The following is a 14043-nucleotide window of genomic DNA, read 5'->3' as shown; positions in this document are numbered from 1 at the left end:
GGACTGGACAGCACGAGGACCAGGCAGGTCGTGCAAGGCCAGGAATCCGGGTGCCCATTAGAACCCACGTTTGTGTCGTGACAATAAGGAACTTGGCTGGAAAAACAGGATACTTAAGGTAACAAGACAGCCTTGCCCAAATCAATGGTCTCTTCTCGTGCGCCAACAAGTCCAATGTCTGTGGTGATCTGGTATCTAGTCTAGCACTTTCTTTAAAAATATACCTCACTATTTCTGTCTTTTTCATTCCTAAACCTCCAACGCTCCAGCCTGCGGGTTTTGGCGGGCGCCGGGCCCCGGCTCCCCCGGAGGCTGAGGAGGCTCCCCGGGAGGCTGTGAGGAGCGGGAGCGCCGCCCCGCCCTCCTCTCCATGCCAACGTTGTTGGGACTCGTTCTTCCCGGGCTTCCCCACAAACTGCCGCTTATTCCTAAGGCGCCCCTGAACTCCCAGGGGCAGCGCAGCCGCCGGCGGTGAGGTGGGGCGCAGGGGGCGAGGCGCCCGGCGGGGACGGGCTGTGTGCTCCCGGCCTTCCTCTGCGCTGCTCCGGGAATCCTGCGGCCAAGGCTTCCGGGACCCGGGACCCGGGACACAGGACACCGGACGGGCTCGGGGCGGGCGGCTGCGCGTCCGCTCCCGGAACCTGCTGCGCTGGCGGGGCCGGAAACGCAGGGGGCAGCGCTGCTCACCGTTCGATGATGTCCAGGCGCAGCTGGTGGCCGTAGGGCAAGGTGAGGAGTTCCAGCCCCGAGCTCACGCCCATGTTCCTCCTCGTCTCCTCGGACACTGCGAGTATCCTAGCGACCTGTCAAGGACACAAGTGAAACAGACTGGATCAGGGAGCGGGCTTGCCGCCAACACGACCGTGGCACGTGGAAAGAAAGGCGCCGAACTGGGACGGTGTGGAGGCGCTCGTTGCCTTTTGTTTTGAGCAGCAGCATCCCCAAGTACAGTGTTTCGGGAAGGACTCGAAGACGTGCGCACCTGCAGGTGGTCCGCGGCCCCGCCCCCGCCGCGGCCCCGCCCCCGCCGCGGCCCCGCCCCCGCCGCGGCCCCGCCCCCGCCGCGGCCCCGCCCCCGCCGCGGCCCCGCCCCCGCCGCGGCCCCGCCCCCGCCGCGGCCCCGCCCCCGCCGCGGCCCCGCCCCCGCCGCGGCCCCGCCGGCAGCAGGGCAGCAGGTGCACTGAGCCTCTGGGCGGCAGCCCCCCCCCCCCCCCGCACCCCCCAGCGACTGCCACCAGGGCTCCACCCCTCGGTTCTCGCTCAACGGCAGGACTGGCTGCTATTACCCTTGATTACGCCTCCCCTGGGCTCCGTCAGTGCACCACACGTCTGGAAACTATTAGACACACGTCCAGCGATTTGAAACCCGAGGTCTCCAGCACACCCACTTCTCCCCCGAGAGGCCTTCCTTCAAGAAAATGTTTGGCCCCGCCAGCTCCCCGACCTTGGTTCTGGCGCGTCATCACCGGGTTATCAGTCGACCGCTGCCTCGAAAGGTTCCGGCCCAGTCGGTGCGTCTGGAACACCAGGCTAACGAGGCCTCGCAGCGCGCTGACGTCCCGCAGAGCCACGAGCAGATACGGTGGGTCTAAGCGACTCTGGACACGTGGCAGGCACACACGGCCTCCCCTCCTCCAGCTGCTCGACTTGTCCTAGACTATGAGGATGCCAGGCATCTCAACAGTCCAGAGGCCTTCATAACAGGCCACAGAAAACATCTCAAGTTTGGCTGATATTATTAACCCTGACCATTAACTTCTGTGGTTCAACAAAGGAACCAGGGTCAGCCCAGAGGAAATGAACCTGTGGGAATTAGCTGCGCAGTGGCAGACTGGGCAACAGGATGCAGGATTCCTACAATGCTCTCTGGGCCTCAGTTTCCCCTTCTCTACCACAGCTGCTAAGTTCGCCTTTCTCAAGGTCTTTGCAAAGGATCAAATGACTTTAAAGCTATTTGAAAATACAAGTTGTGAGTCACTGGCATGTAGAAGAGGGAAGAATTTTGGCCAGATCTCCGGAAAGGGATTTACACCTTGACCATGGTAAATGGTAAGGCAACCCAGATGTATACCCCGGCCACCCGTGGCCACATACACTCTGCTTGCTTGTTTAGACAGCTGCCCCTGCAGAGGCTCCAAACCCAGCCTCTGGGTGGTGGGCATCCCCCAATTCACACACGGTCTGTGTAATGAGATTCGGTTTTATGCTGGAAGCTCTAGTAACCAGAGTGATCCCTGCTCTGAGAGAGAAGCCCCCAAGTCGGTTTCCCTTCAGTGCAAACATGCAATTGTCTGGCCACTTTCCTGGGTGTTTGCCAGGATATACTGACACCTGCTTGCCCCAAGGCTGAGCTAGGACAAAGGGGTCCTGAGCTCACACTGCAGAGCCTGCATTAGGTTCTCTGGCAAAATGCCCAGAGCCGTGCCGCTCATAGATATAGAGGAGGAATGGACACTTCTAGAGCATTTACCGTGAGACAGACCTGGCATGTAACATGGGCGATCCCTGATGAGGCATTCCAGCCTCCTCCTGCTCTTCTGATGGTATTTATCCTAGTTCTGCAGGATCTCCAAACTCTGCTGAGGGAGCTGCTGCAGTGACCCAGGGGAGCGTTGGCGGGGGCCTGACCCTCCTCCCAGCTGCCAGGGGATCTTCTAAACTGCAATGAGATTGCTTGGCTCTGCCCACCCTTTCTGCTGCCCTCAGCAGAGGACTCTGATCTGCACTATGCACTTCAGGGCCTGTCCCTGAACTGCAAAGTGCTTCTCCGCAATAGCCTGGCACGAGTCCAGAAGTAGAGACTTAACATTCAAGGAAAGACCCGCTACTCCCTCCCCTCCCCATCCCTGTCTCCACCTTTGCTGCCCACACGGTGAGTCCAAACCCCTGACTCCTGAATCTCTGCACATGTACGTTGTCTGCCACCTGGAAGATGCTCTTCTTATTCTTCATCTGGCCAATTCCTACTCAGCCTTTAAAACTCATCTCAGGGCAGCCTGGGTGGCTCAGCAGTTTAGCGCCACCTTCAGCCCAGGGTGTGGAGACCTGGGATTGAGTCCCATGTCAGGCTCCCTGCATGGAGCCTGCTTCTCCCTCTGCCTGTGTCTCTGCCTCTCTCTCTCTGTGTCTCTCACGAATAAATAAATAAAATCTTAAAAAAAAAAAAATAACAATAATAATAATAATAAAACTCATCTCAAACATCCCCTCCCTACCCCACATTCAAGACCCTGCCTCAGAGGCCCCACAGCTCCTGTGCCTTCCCCACCTGGGTTGTAGTCTGAATTCCTGTATCACTGTTCGTCATCCGCCCCCCTCCCCCCACCCACCCCCACCACCCCACCCCCCCACCACCCCCGGGCACAACCCCTCCTGGCCCATAGCAGATGCTCAAGCAAGGCTGAATACCCAACACTAACAAACACCCAGCCTCATTCTGGGCCAGGCATGGGGTGTGGAGAGCTCTATATATGTTATTTCATCCAGTCCTCACAGCCACCTGGATAGCTGGGGACAGAAAGAACCGGAAAGTTCAGAGCCTGAATTAGATCCAAGCAATTCATCCCCAGAGACCAACTCTTACCTACCAGGCCCTACTTCTAGATATTGCAACAAGTGGGTGGGAGACAGGCAGCACTCTGGGTGAGGCCAGGGTGGTGCCCATGTGCAGGTGGGGAGATGAGCAGAGTCAGTGGGTTTCTGCTCCAGGTCGCTGTCTCACTGGCAAGGAAGCTCTATCCAGCCCTTCTCAAGGGGTGCCTATAAAGGCAAACAGAGGAGAGGTGCCCAACCAGGATGACAAATTGCGAAGAAAGAAACCAAACAAGAAGAAGGGCAGGCTTCATGTTCCTTCAGTTGAGAACTAACTTGAGCTCTAGATTCATGGCTGCCAAGGTGGTGGGAACATTCCAGACCCTCCTGCCAAAGGGTGGTCAGGCATCTCACCTCCTCCTAGACCCTCCTAGATCTCCAAGCACAGTCTGAGGTCACAGGGAAGAAGGATTCATTTACTCCTGGGAATTAGGCTGCTCTGTAAACCCAGATCCACATTTCTACAGGAGCTTCCTCTGGAGAGAACTCAGACAGGTTCACACCAGACTCCTGGCCTGTTGGCGTACCAGCGCCCAGTGGAGAAACTAGAACAGGAATCTTAAATCCTCTTACTGCCCAAACAGGTTTAGCTCTCTTTAAAGGGAGGTAAGGATTTAATATGATCTGTGAGCACTGCCCAAGGACACCCAGACAACCACAGAAACAAACCTGTGGTCTTCAGCACTGACACGCATGCACACACACCACCACCACCACCACCACCACCACCACCCCCGCCCCACCTCCCAGGCCTGGCAACCAGGTACTGAGTGACCTCTCAGACCTGCTTCTGGGTCCTGGGCTGGCTGAACTCAGAACAGCTAGCACCTGCTCTACTTTCCTCACGGCTATTGGGGGAGGCCCTCTGTCCCCCTGATGGAGCTCCCTCCATCCACTGGGGACTCGCTAGGGGAGTTCTCAGAGGGTGCATTTCCTGCGGTGATTCACAACCCTGGAAATTTCCTTAAGAAACTCAGTTCTTGAACTGAGTTTGAACTGAGGCCCTGAACTTTGAAGGTAAATGACTTTACTAAGCTACATATGAATAAATCTCACTAAGGCCTTCACTGACACTCCAAGGCATGGCTCTGTCTCTATAACTGAGGGGGAGGTTGAGCCCCTCCCAGCCTGAGACACCTGCTTTCTAGAAAGCTCTCTCTGATGGATATCTTTGCCATGAGGTCACTTATGAACAAAAGCTGCCCATATCCAAAAGAAATGCTTCCTATCCAAAGTGATGATGATGTAAACATATATATTTATTTAGTCACATGAAAGGATAGTCATGATGTGTTGCTCGATCAAAGACTTGGGGTTTAAAATAGTATGCTTAGTAAAAAATACAATAAAATAGAATCGTCTGTTTAGGCCTGTGGTAAACAAACACATATGCATGAAATAACTCACATGTATCTGTTTGCAGAGCCAATGTTAACCATGATGATCACCAAGAAACCAGACTTGGGATAATTTTTGTCTTTTCTCTTAATGTTTTATAATTTTTCTAAATTGACCAATTAGTACTTGTAAAAAGAAAAATCAAGGGTAAATTCAAAGATGTTTATTCTTAAACCCATTTTAGTAACGATAAATATATGTGGGTATATGTGCATATCACGTGCCCCATATACTAAAAGAAAAATAACCTAGTTGCTGCCACTCCAGAAAGTACATTTTCACTACCGTCCACTCTTGTTGGACTTGACTTTCCCACTTCAGAGGGAGCCGAGGCCAGGGAGGATGCTGCAGCTGGAGGGGGAGGCGTGGCCCGGGCAGTAGCCCGCCACCACCCTCTGCCCAAGGTGATTTTTACAAGCTTCCTGCCTGGGCAAAGGTTGTCCCAGGCCTGTGCTTCCCACCCTTTAAATAAATCCCCACCCAGGTTATCTTCTGACTTCTTCTATGAGCAAAGCACTTAAAGGGTAAGGTGGAGCAAGGCGGGCCGGGCCGCCCCCTTGCAGCCTCTCAGAAGGTAGAACAAGGCCACCTGGCTGAGCACTTACCACACAGTCCGTGCTCAACATGTGCTGGGCTATGGCCTTGGGGTCCTTGCTGGTGAACAGTTCTTTCACCCGCTTCAGCATCGTCATTTCCAGAGGCTTGTTCTCAGCAGGAAGGAGCTTCGACTCAAAGTCATTGGGCCTGAATGAGGAGGCCGTCTCCAGACGGGGCAGCACAAACTCGCCCTCATCCTCCTGCTGCCCCTGGTCCATCTGCGTGGCTGGCGCCTCCCCAGGCCCTGCCCCGTCATCATCAAGGATCAAGTAGTTGGTGCCAGAGTGCTGGGGCCCTGGCACCCCGTTCTGCTTGGCTGTTAGCAGCTCCACGTAGCTGTCGTGGGCACAGAGGGGTGGCCTCGCTCCCCTGTCACCACCTATAGCGAAGGCTGGGTTCAGTTCACAGTAGTTGGCCTCTGAGTTGAGCCAGGTGGATGGAGACAGGGGAGGCTGCAGGAGGGGAGCCTTGCAGGGCTTGGGGGGTGGCTTGGGGCAAAGCTGGCTGTCTGAGCCCCTCAAGGCCTCCCCTGCCCTAGCATCTGAAGAAACCCTCCGAACCAATGCCGGACTCAGGGTGGGCTCGCTGCCCGTCCTGAAAACGGGTGAGTTTGGGCGAGGGCTTGTGTCCACACTCGGGGAGCGAGAGGACAATTTACAGCCTGTGGAGAATAAGAGAGGGTCAGGGAAACCTCAGCTGTGCAGAGAACACAAAGCAAAACTGGAGTGACAACTCCCCAGGCCTCAATTCATGCCCTTGGGTTTCAGTTTTTACTTCCCAAAGATAACTCAGTATGACCTCCCCACACCCTAGAGCATTTCAGGGGCTGGATGGCTGGCCGGCCGCACCCCACTTCTGGGGGGATCCTAAGTCCCAGTGATGAGCAACAGCTGGGCTGCAGTGTCATTTTATGGTCAGAGAGGGTTAGTACAGTCAGAAAAGGAAAATACGTGGAGCCCTGAAGGTAGTGAGTAATCTAGTCTTGCCCTAAGATCAGAAGCCTTTGGTCACATAGCATAAGGGCCTGAGTCACTGTCACAGCCAGGGTGGATCCAGCCAGCCTTGAGGGAGAGCTGGAGACATCCCAGGAAGCGGGGGACAAGATCCCAAGCTAACCTACATAGAAGTGACCCACCAAGGGGCATTAGGAAAATCAGCCTGTGGTCCCAAGGGAGGTTGGTTATAAAAATAAGGAACCACCACCCATGGCTCACTAATCCAGTTGCTTACAAGGTTTGCCCACAGCCCACAGCTCCTCGCTCCTCTGGCTGTAAAAGGAGAATGGAGAGGAGGAGGGGTCTGTCTGGGCAGCTGTGCCCCCAGGAACCCCGGCAGTGACCCAGCCCCCTCTGCCCAGGGAGGGCACAGAGAGGGCTCCTCTGTCATGAAGGCTACCAGTTGGTGGTTGAGCATGGGTCTCAGAACCTGGGTTCATGCTGGCTTAACCGAGGGCCAGACAGGTCACTCTGGATGAGTTAGTTAGTTAGACACAGAGAGGCAGAGAGACAGATGCAGAGGGAGAAGCAGGCTCCAGGCAAGGAGCCCGATGTGGAACTGGATCCAAGGACCCCAGGATCACGCCCTGAGCCAAAGGCTCAACCACTGAGCCATGTCCCTCTGGATGATTTATTTAACCTCTGTGCCTCCATTTCCTCAACAAGAAGAAGAGGATAATCATTCCTGCTCTGAAGGTTTGTTATGAAGCCTAAAGGCTATCACACACAGTGTCTGGCTCGCTGACCCACATCCGGTTGTAGTCCTACAATCCCTTACCCTCCAGCCTACAGGCACAGAGCCTTGTGTCGTCCCTACATGGGGGGACCAGACCGAGCAGGGAAACAGCCTGAAGGAAATCAGGCTCACACGGTCACCCTCCTCCCAGGAAATTCCCCAAGACCTACCAAGTGGCAGGTAACTTTCCGACTGGTGGGCTTTGAGGGATAAGGCTCTTCTGTCCTGCATGTGATCCAGGCAGGCCGGCTGGCTACCGCTCTTCTCTTTATTTCTGAAGCAAAAGATAAGTGGAGCAGAAACGTGTCATTAAATCGTAAAACCTTTAGGCAGCATCACGGAAAGTCTCTAAGAAGAAAGACTGCTTAGCAGGGAGCAGTACGAGTGGAAGGGCACATCCCCACAGTAAAGGAATGTCTGTCCCAGGAGGAAATTACTGCCTGGGGCGGTTAACCCAGGATGGCGCCTGGGGCCCCATCCCCAAGTCCCCAGGACCAACCCAGTCAGGTCCCAGGCTGCCTCCTCTGAGCCCTTCCATCCGGTTGAGCAGAGCAGAGCAAAGATTTCATGATACTCTCAGGAAAATCTGATGAGCTGGAATGTGTACTTTTAGCAGAGCTTAAAATTACTTACAGACCCGGGGCACCGGGGAGGGGTGGGGGGGACGACTTGTTTAACTAAAATGCATTTTCCACCACGCCTCATGCTGTCAGGGAGGAAAATGTGGGGCAGCCAGTGCTTCGGCCCAAGTCTCCATGTCCCCCCAAATAGCCCACAGGGTCACCTGGGAGGCTGTCACTGGCATCCTCCTGGAAGGACCGGGCGGCTCCTGCCGCACCCGGGAAGGGTCGAGCCTTCCTCAAGAGCTTTCCAGGGCACAGCCGCGCAGGGAAGCGGAGACTGCCGCTTCCCACACCATCCCACACCGTCCCACACCATCGGCCAGCACCCCTGGGCCAGCACCCCTCGGCGGCTAGCACCCTTCGGCTTCCTCCCGCACACACGGGGAGCCTCTCTAGCACCTGCAAACCACTCTCCTCTGCTAGAAGCCACTGCACGGCGCCGCTCAAGTTATAATGAACTTTCATCCGCCCTCCCACAGGCTTCGGCTGCAGAGATCACAAAGTTCTTTCCTACCTTTGCAAGCACCAAAGGGAAGAGCAAACAAACCAAAAAATAATAATAATAATAACCCCCGAACTCCGAGCAACAGAGAAATTCCAGCAACCCCCAGAGATAAGGCGGGGCAGAGGGCAAATTCCACAAGGCCACGGCTTCAGCCCAGTGGTATTTACGCAGAGATCTTCAGAGCAGCCAGCCCACTGGCCCAGAACACCTGCCTGGGCCAAGCAGGGTGGCTGGGGGCGCACCCCGCCCGTGGCCGGCCAACCGGCGGCCCTGACGTCAGGGCAGGCAGGGCAGGGCAGTGGCGGGAGGCACTCCCCTGGGAGCCCACGGTTAGACAGGCCGCTGTGCTGCGCCCCAAGGTGGCAGGGCTTAGAAAAGTGCCTTCACTGGGCACTGGGCGAAGTGGCTCTGTTAGACCTGCCTCAGGACAGAGAGACTTTCTCAGTCTTTCATTTCTTACCTTAAAAAATACATTTCTATCTTACATCCGGTCACTGAGGGCAGAGCAGGAGGCAGGCCTTCCCCGCCAGCACTGCCCTGCGCAAGGTTCTGTGCGCGACCCAATACCCCCTGGCTCTGTTCGTGACATTACCTTCCTGTTCTCAGTTGGGCAGCTGCTCCTCACACTCACAAAAGAAACAGAGGAAAACGTACCCCTTTGAGATCGTTAAGGGATCTCAAGTCCATTCTTATTACTGAGAAAAGGAGAATTGCTGTATATCAGTTCTGGCCTCCCTCCCTGCCATGGAGTCCTACATTCTACTGCCCTCCAGAAAATACTATTTATCATGATTATTCATACCCACGTAGACCTCTGGCACTGTTCTAAGCACTTTGCAAGTCTTCGATCATTTATTTATTTATTTATTTTAAATTTTATTTATTTATGATAGGCACACAGTGAGAGAGAGAGAAGCAGAGACATAGGCAGAGGGAGAAGCAGGCTCCACGCACCGGGAGCCCGACGTGGGATTCGATCCCGGGTCTCCAGGATCGCGCCCTGGGCCAAAGGCAGGCGCTAAATCGCTGCGCCACCCAGGGATCCCTCTTCGATCATTTAACCCTCACAAACCCCATCATTCCAGTTGGGGGGAAAGTGAGACCCAGAGAAGGTCAAAAGCTTGATTGGTGGTGGACCAGCATGTGGGGCCAGGCAGGCAGGGCCCATGGCCAGACGCTGACCAACATGTACCGGTGCTTGGCAGCAGCACATGGCCCAGTCCGCATTACTCAGAGGCCTGCGTTTTGCTTGTGAGGTTTTGCAGTCCACCAATTACAGTCTATGACATTTCCCCCTGTCCAGAAAGAAAACCAGTGAGTGGAATAAGATATGTTGGTTTAAGGGTATAAGTTGAGATGCCAGGGAGCCAGAGAAGGGGGGCTGTGTCACCAAGGGGCTGGAGCCAGTCTTCACCCTACTAGGCCCACCTTTTCCCTGCTCTCTTTCTCTGGAACGGTCAGATAGCAGGCACGAGCACCCAGCTCCATGAGAGAGAGGTCCTATGTGAAGACAGCACCTGCCACTGGTAGTTGAGGACAGGGTGCCTCAGCGGGGCATCCAGTTATCTGGAATCTTCTCTTCCCAGTCCCCAGGGTTCAGGTCAGAGCCCCCAGGCTCTCAATGTCTCTCATCTGAGGAATCTCATCTTTTCTCACTGAGTCAACCACCCTTTCCGTGCGTACTAAGCCCTAATCCAACCCTTAGGCTCAGCTCCCCTCCCAAGCCCCTAGACTGTTGCTGGACACAGTCACTCAGACATAAGCCTACGATCATCTTGCAGATGCAGCAACTGGTTTTTCCTCTGGCCCTCTGGGCCCTCCTGTGGTCTCCGACATGCCCTGTTCTAACCCTCCCCACACGTACAAAAGTCTCAGAAGCCAAGGTCCCGGGCTCTCCCTCTACCGCCCCTGCACAGCCTGACCCTCCGTGACTCACTGACTGGTCTTCTCGCTCCAAGCCCTCTCCCTGCCCCTCCAGCACACTGCCACCCTGGTCTGTTCCTGGGACATTCACCACGTCAAGTCTTTGATGCTCCCCCAAACCTTTCAGCCCGGCTTCAGGGCCTCCAATGATGTGACTGGGGTCACCTCCCTGAGCCTGCCCCTACCAGCCCCTAACGTGGGCCCATTGCTTGAGTCCCACCCACCTACCCGCTCCAAGCAACTCTGGTCCTTGCCTATAGCTTCATGCATGCGCACACCGAGCCCCCACCTGGAACACCCACCCCTTTGCAGCGTCTATCCAGATTTCCCCTAGTCTTCAGACCAGCCGGGAGCCTCCTTTCTTCACGAATCTCTCCCATCCAACCCTCCTCCCTTCCTCCGCACCGGCCTCATTTCATCTTGGCAGCGACTCACCGGGGAACTAATCACGCCCTGCCTCACGACAGCTATTCCAGTAACACCTGGCGTTCTTAGTGACATCTTTTCCTGTTCCTCGGTTTCCCGGGGTGAGCTCCTCACCTGCCTAACAGAGCCGGGGCAGGTCCAGAGTGCGCCCCCAACCCCACGCCACGAGGCCCTGACCCACCTGAGGAGGTTCCCCTTAGGCGAGCTCTGCTCCCGGGCCTGGACACCGCCCATGGTGAGGCTCAGCCTCTTGCCCACGTCGGGCCTGCGACCCGGGGAGGCGCCGTAGCGCTCCTCCAGGCACCGCAGGGGCACCGTCCTGTTGATGGGCTGGAAGATGATGGCTCCGCTCTGCTGGGAGATGGGCCGCCGGTTGCCCACGTAGCAGCGCACCAGGCCGGGGATGGAGTCGAAGCTCTCGGTCTCAAACTGGTACTGCACTCGGCTGTAGGCCTCGCTGAGCCGCAGCACCGTCCGGTGGATCTTGAAGTGCTGAGCGAGGTTCTTCCACTGACAGGTCAGGACAAAGTTTCCGGGGCTGGACAGAGAGTCACGAACCAGGAAGTCGCCATCTCGCTGCACGAGGTTTTCTGATACCTTTGGGACAAAATGGTGAGGAGTCGGCAAGGCAAGTGTGTACATTCCTTGCAAGTGCCGCACCGCTCTCCACTTGGGCCAACAGGAGACAACGCTATTAGGTCCCTTCCTCTTCAGTCGGCTCTTTATTTTTTCAAATGTCAAATTCTTAGAAGACCCATTCATGCACTTAAGAACCATCTGCCGCCCACCTACTATGTGCCGGGTGCTGTGGTGGGCGCCGGGCTCAGAGCCATGAGGGAAGCAGACCAGGGTCTCCACGGTCACACGGAGCTTCTGCATTTAGTGCAGAGCTGCTACTTCTGAAGATAAGTAAGCGCCAGGTATGGTATGTCAGATGTTGTCAAGTTAAGGAAAAAGTCAATCGGGAAGGGGAGATAAGAAGTACCTGGGAGGGGACGGGGGCTGTTCTTTGAAACAGGGTGGCCAGGAGGGTGTCATGAGAAGGTGACATTTATGCAGACTGAAGCAAGTAAGGTGACAGAAAATAAGAGAAAGAAGAGAATTCATGTCCAAGGAGTCTGACCCCTCCCTACCCCCAACAGGGGAGGATAGAGTTTTGTTGGATGGGGGGAGGGGTCCACACACAGGTGGAGGTCCGGCACTGTGCAATCCGAAACCTGCAGTGGTTCTGGGCATGCCACTCGCTGGAGGGCCTGTAACAGTCAGGTCAGTGTCTCCTCTCACTGGAGGATTATACATTTGCATACGTGATGTATGCAAAGCACTAGTGCAGTGCCTGGAACAAGGTAGGTGCTCAAAAATTGTTAACTGTGAAGATGCTGATGTTTATAGCAAAAGGAGAATCTATACTGCGCTGCAGGTGGTCATTCCTGTAGCCAGACTGCCTGGGTTTGCATTCTGGCTCTACTGCGTGGCTTTGGACAAGTTATGTAAACCCTTCGTGGCTCAGTTACATCACTTGTAAAATGGAGATAATGTCACTCACACAGTAGCTATAAAGATGTAAAGGAGTAAAGCGTTAGCTGTAACTACCATTACTACGGTTGCAGTGGGCAGCCACACAACCTGAAATGATATGTGGCTGAAAATTTATGCTCACTGCCAAGTGGGAAACAAAGTTTACAATCACAATAAAGAGAAGGATGGTGATGAGAGTCACCAGTTTTATAAACTTTGACATTTTCCCCGGGATGTTCCAACACTGGATCAGTTTGCTTAGGACAGTGTGCCTCGATGGTTACTTAGAAATTGTATCTTTGCCTTGAAAATATGTTTTCATGCAGAAATTCCATTTCTTGGGATTGAGCCTGAGGAAACAATCATAGTTGTAAACATAGTACTTATCTTAAAGGTTGATGGTGAGGGTGCCCACCAAAAGTGGGACATGCACACAACGGACACACATAAAACACAGGATGGTGCAGAAGACTATTTTACAGCAGAAGAGAATGCCCAGAATAGATCATCAAAGGAAGACAATGGGCTGCAAAAGTATATGTGGTATGATCTCATACTTGAAAAGCCTGGGAGGAGGATTTATATCAAAATGTTCACAGTGGCTATCTCCAGGAGGGAGAATTATGGGTGAGAGTTTCATTTTCTTCATTTTACTCTCTGTATATTCTACAATCAGTTTTAAACTATAAAAAAGAAAAGTTAGAATAAGGTTTACTTCTTTGATAGTGCTGAGAAACCTGCTACATTAAAAAAAAAATGATCACAATGCGATGCCCTCCGCCCCCAAACCCCTTTCCTGTCAGTGTTGTCCTGGGTGAATGACTGGCTAGATCAGGTTATGATAAAAACCCAAGAGCAATACTATACCTTAATCCTGCACTTCTATTTCTCAATTTCTATACTTTGAAATAAAAAAAAACATTCACGGCGATCACCCCGAAGGACAATCACACAGAGTATATTCTAGGCCATGGGGCTGTGGTCGCTGGTATAATTCCTCTAGTTCCTGGCTCCTGACAGGGACCCGGGCGGGGGAGGGATGGAGAGTGAAGAGTCGCTGGCCTCACGAGGGCACTGGTGGCCTTGCTACTCTGTGCCACTTGCCCTGATGATACCCTCTCTTCACCTGAAATTAAATTACTGTCTTAAAAGAGAAGCAAGCTCCAAAGGGTATGAGGCTGCAGGCAGCCGGCCAGGAGTTCAATTATCTGAACCACAGGCCAGCCTCGTACCTCTTCAGATTATTGCCTCCTGCCCGCTCGGGCTCTGCAGACCACAGGGACACCTGCCTTTCCTCCACCCACTTCCTGGGCACGTGGAAATGTACTTTGGGTTCCTGACCTCAGTTCTTCCCAAGGTCTCCTTGGAGATGGATGGGCCTAAGTGACTGCAGTCCACTTGATTATATATATCTGCTTCTAGCTACACTGGGGCTTGCTCTGACGTGGCGCTGGTGGGTGACCGTGCAGGGTCCTCAGCGTGGTGGTGTCAGAACTGCCGGGCGCGCCGGCAGGAAGAGCAGGTACCTGGCGGGGGATGCGTCCGTGGTACCAGGCGTGGCTACGCAGGTCCTCGCCGCTCAGCAGCAGCTCCTCCTCCAGCTCCTTCTTCAGCCTCTCAGGGGTCCTGTCCATGACGTGCCTGTCCTTGGAGAACTGCAACACAGGGTCAGTGGTGACTTCCCAGCCTGCCCGGGACAGCCGGCCCGCCCGCCTTGCAGTTGGCCGCTTG

General features: G+C 54.6%; 1 protein-coding gene across 5 annotated transcripts in view; it reads right to left on the bottom strand.

Moving 5' to 3' along the window:
- The window catches only part of BCAR3 (BCAR3 adaptor protein, NSP family member), a 114148-nt gene that overhangs the window by 16916 nt on the left and 83189 nt on the right, over nucleotides 1–14043 (bottom strand). For 3 of the 5 annotated variants that reach the window (XM_041750614.1, XM_041750615.1, XM_041750616.1), the window contains 5 exons: nucleotides 13839–13967; nucleotides 10976–11391; nucleotides 7488–7591; nucleotides 5595–6247; nucleotides 688–803 (listed from right to left, as the gene is read on the bottom strand). In XM_041750614.1, the coding sequence (XP_041606548.1) occupies nucleotides 688–803; nucleotides 5595–6247; nucleotides 7488–7591; nucleotides 10976–11391; nucleotides 13839–13967 (1418 nt within the window). Of the gene's footprint in view, nucleotides 1–687; nucleotides 804–5594; nucleotides 6248–7487; nucleotides 7592–8101; nucleotides 8368–8454; nucleotides 8663–10975; nucleotides 11392–13838; nucleotides 13968–14043 lie in introns of those variants that run through there. The other 2 variants (XM_041750617.1, XM_041750618.1) reach the window with 2 other exon arrangements.

This window comes from Vulpes lagopus, chromosome 3 (assembly GCF_018345385.1).
Source record: "Vulpes lagopus strain Blue_001 chromosome 3, ASM1834538v1, whole genome shotgun sequence".
NCBI classification, from domain to species: Eukaryota; Metazoa; Chordata; class Mammalia; order Carnivora; family Canidae; genus Vulpes; species Vulpes lagopus.
The sequence above is the reverse complement of the archived record's forward strand: the minus strand, read 5'-3'. Positions and strand labels throughout refer to the sequence as shown.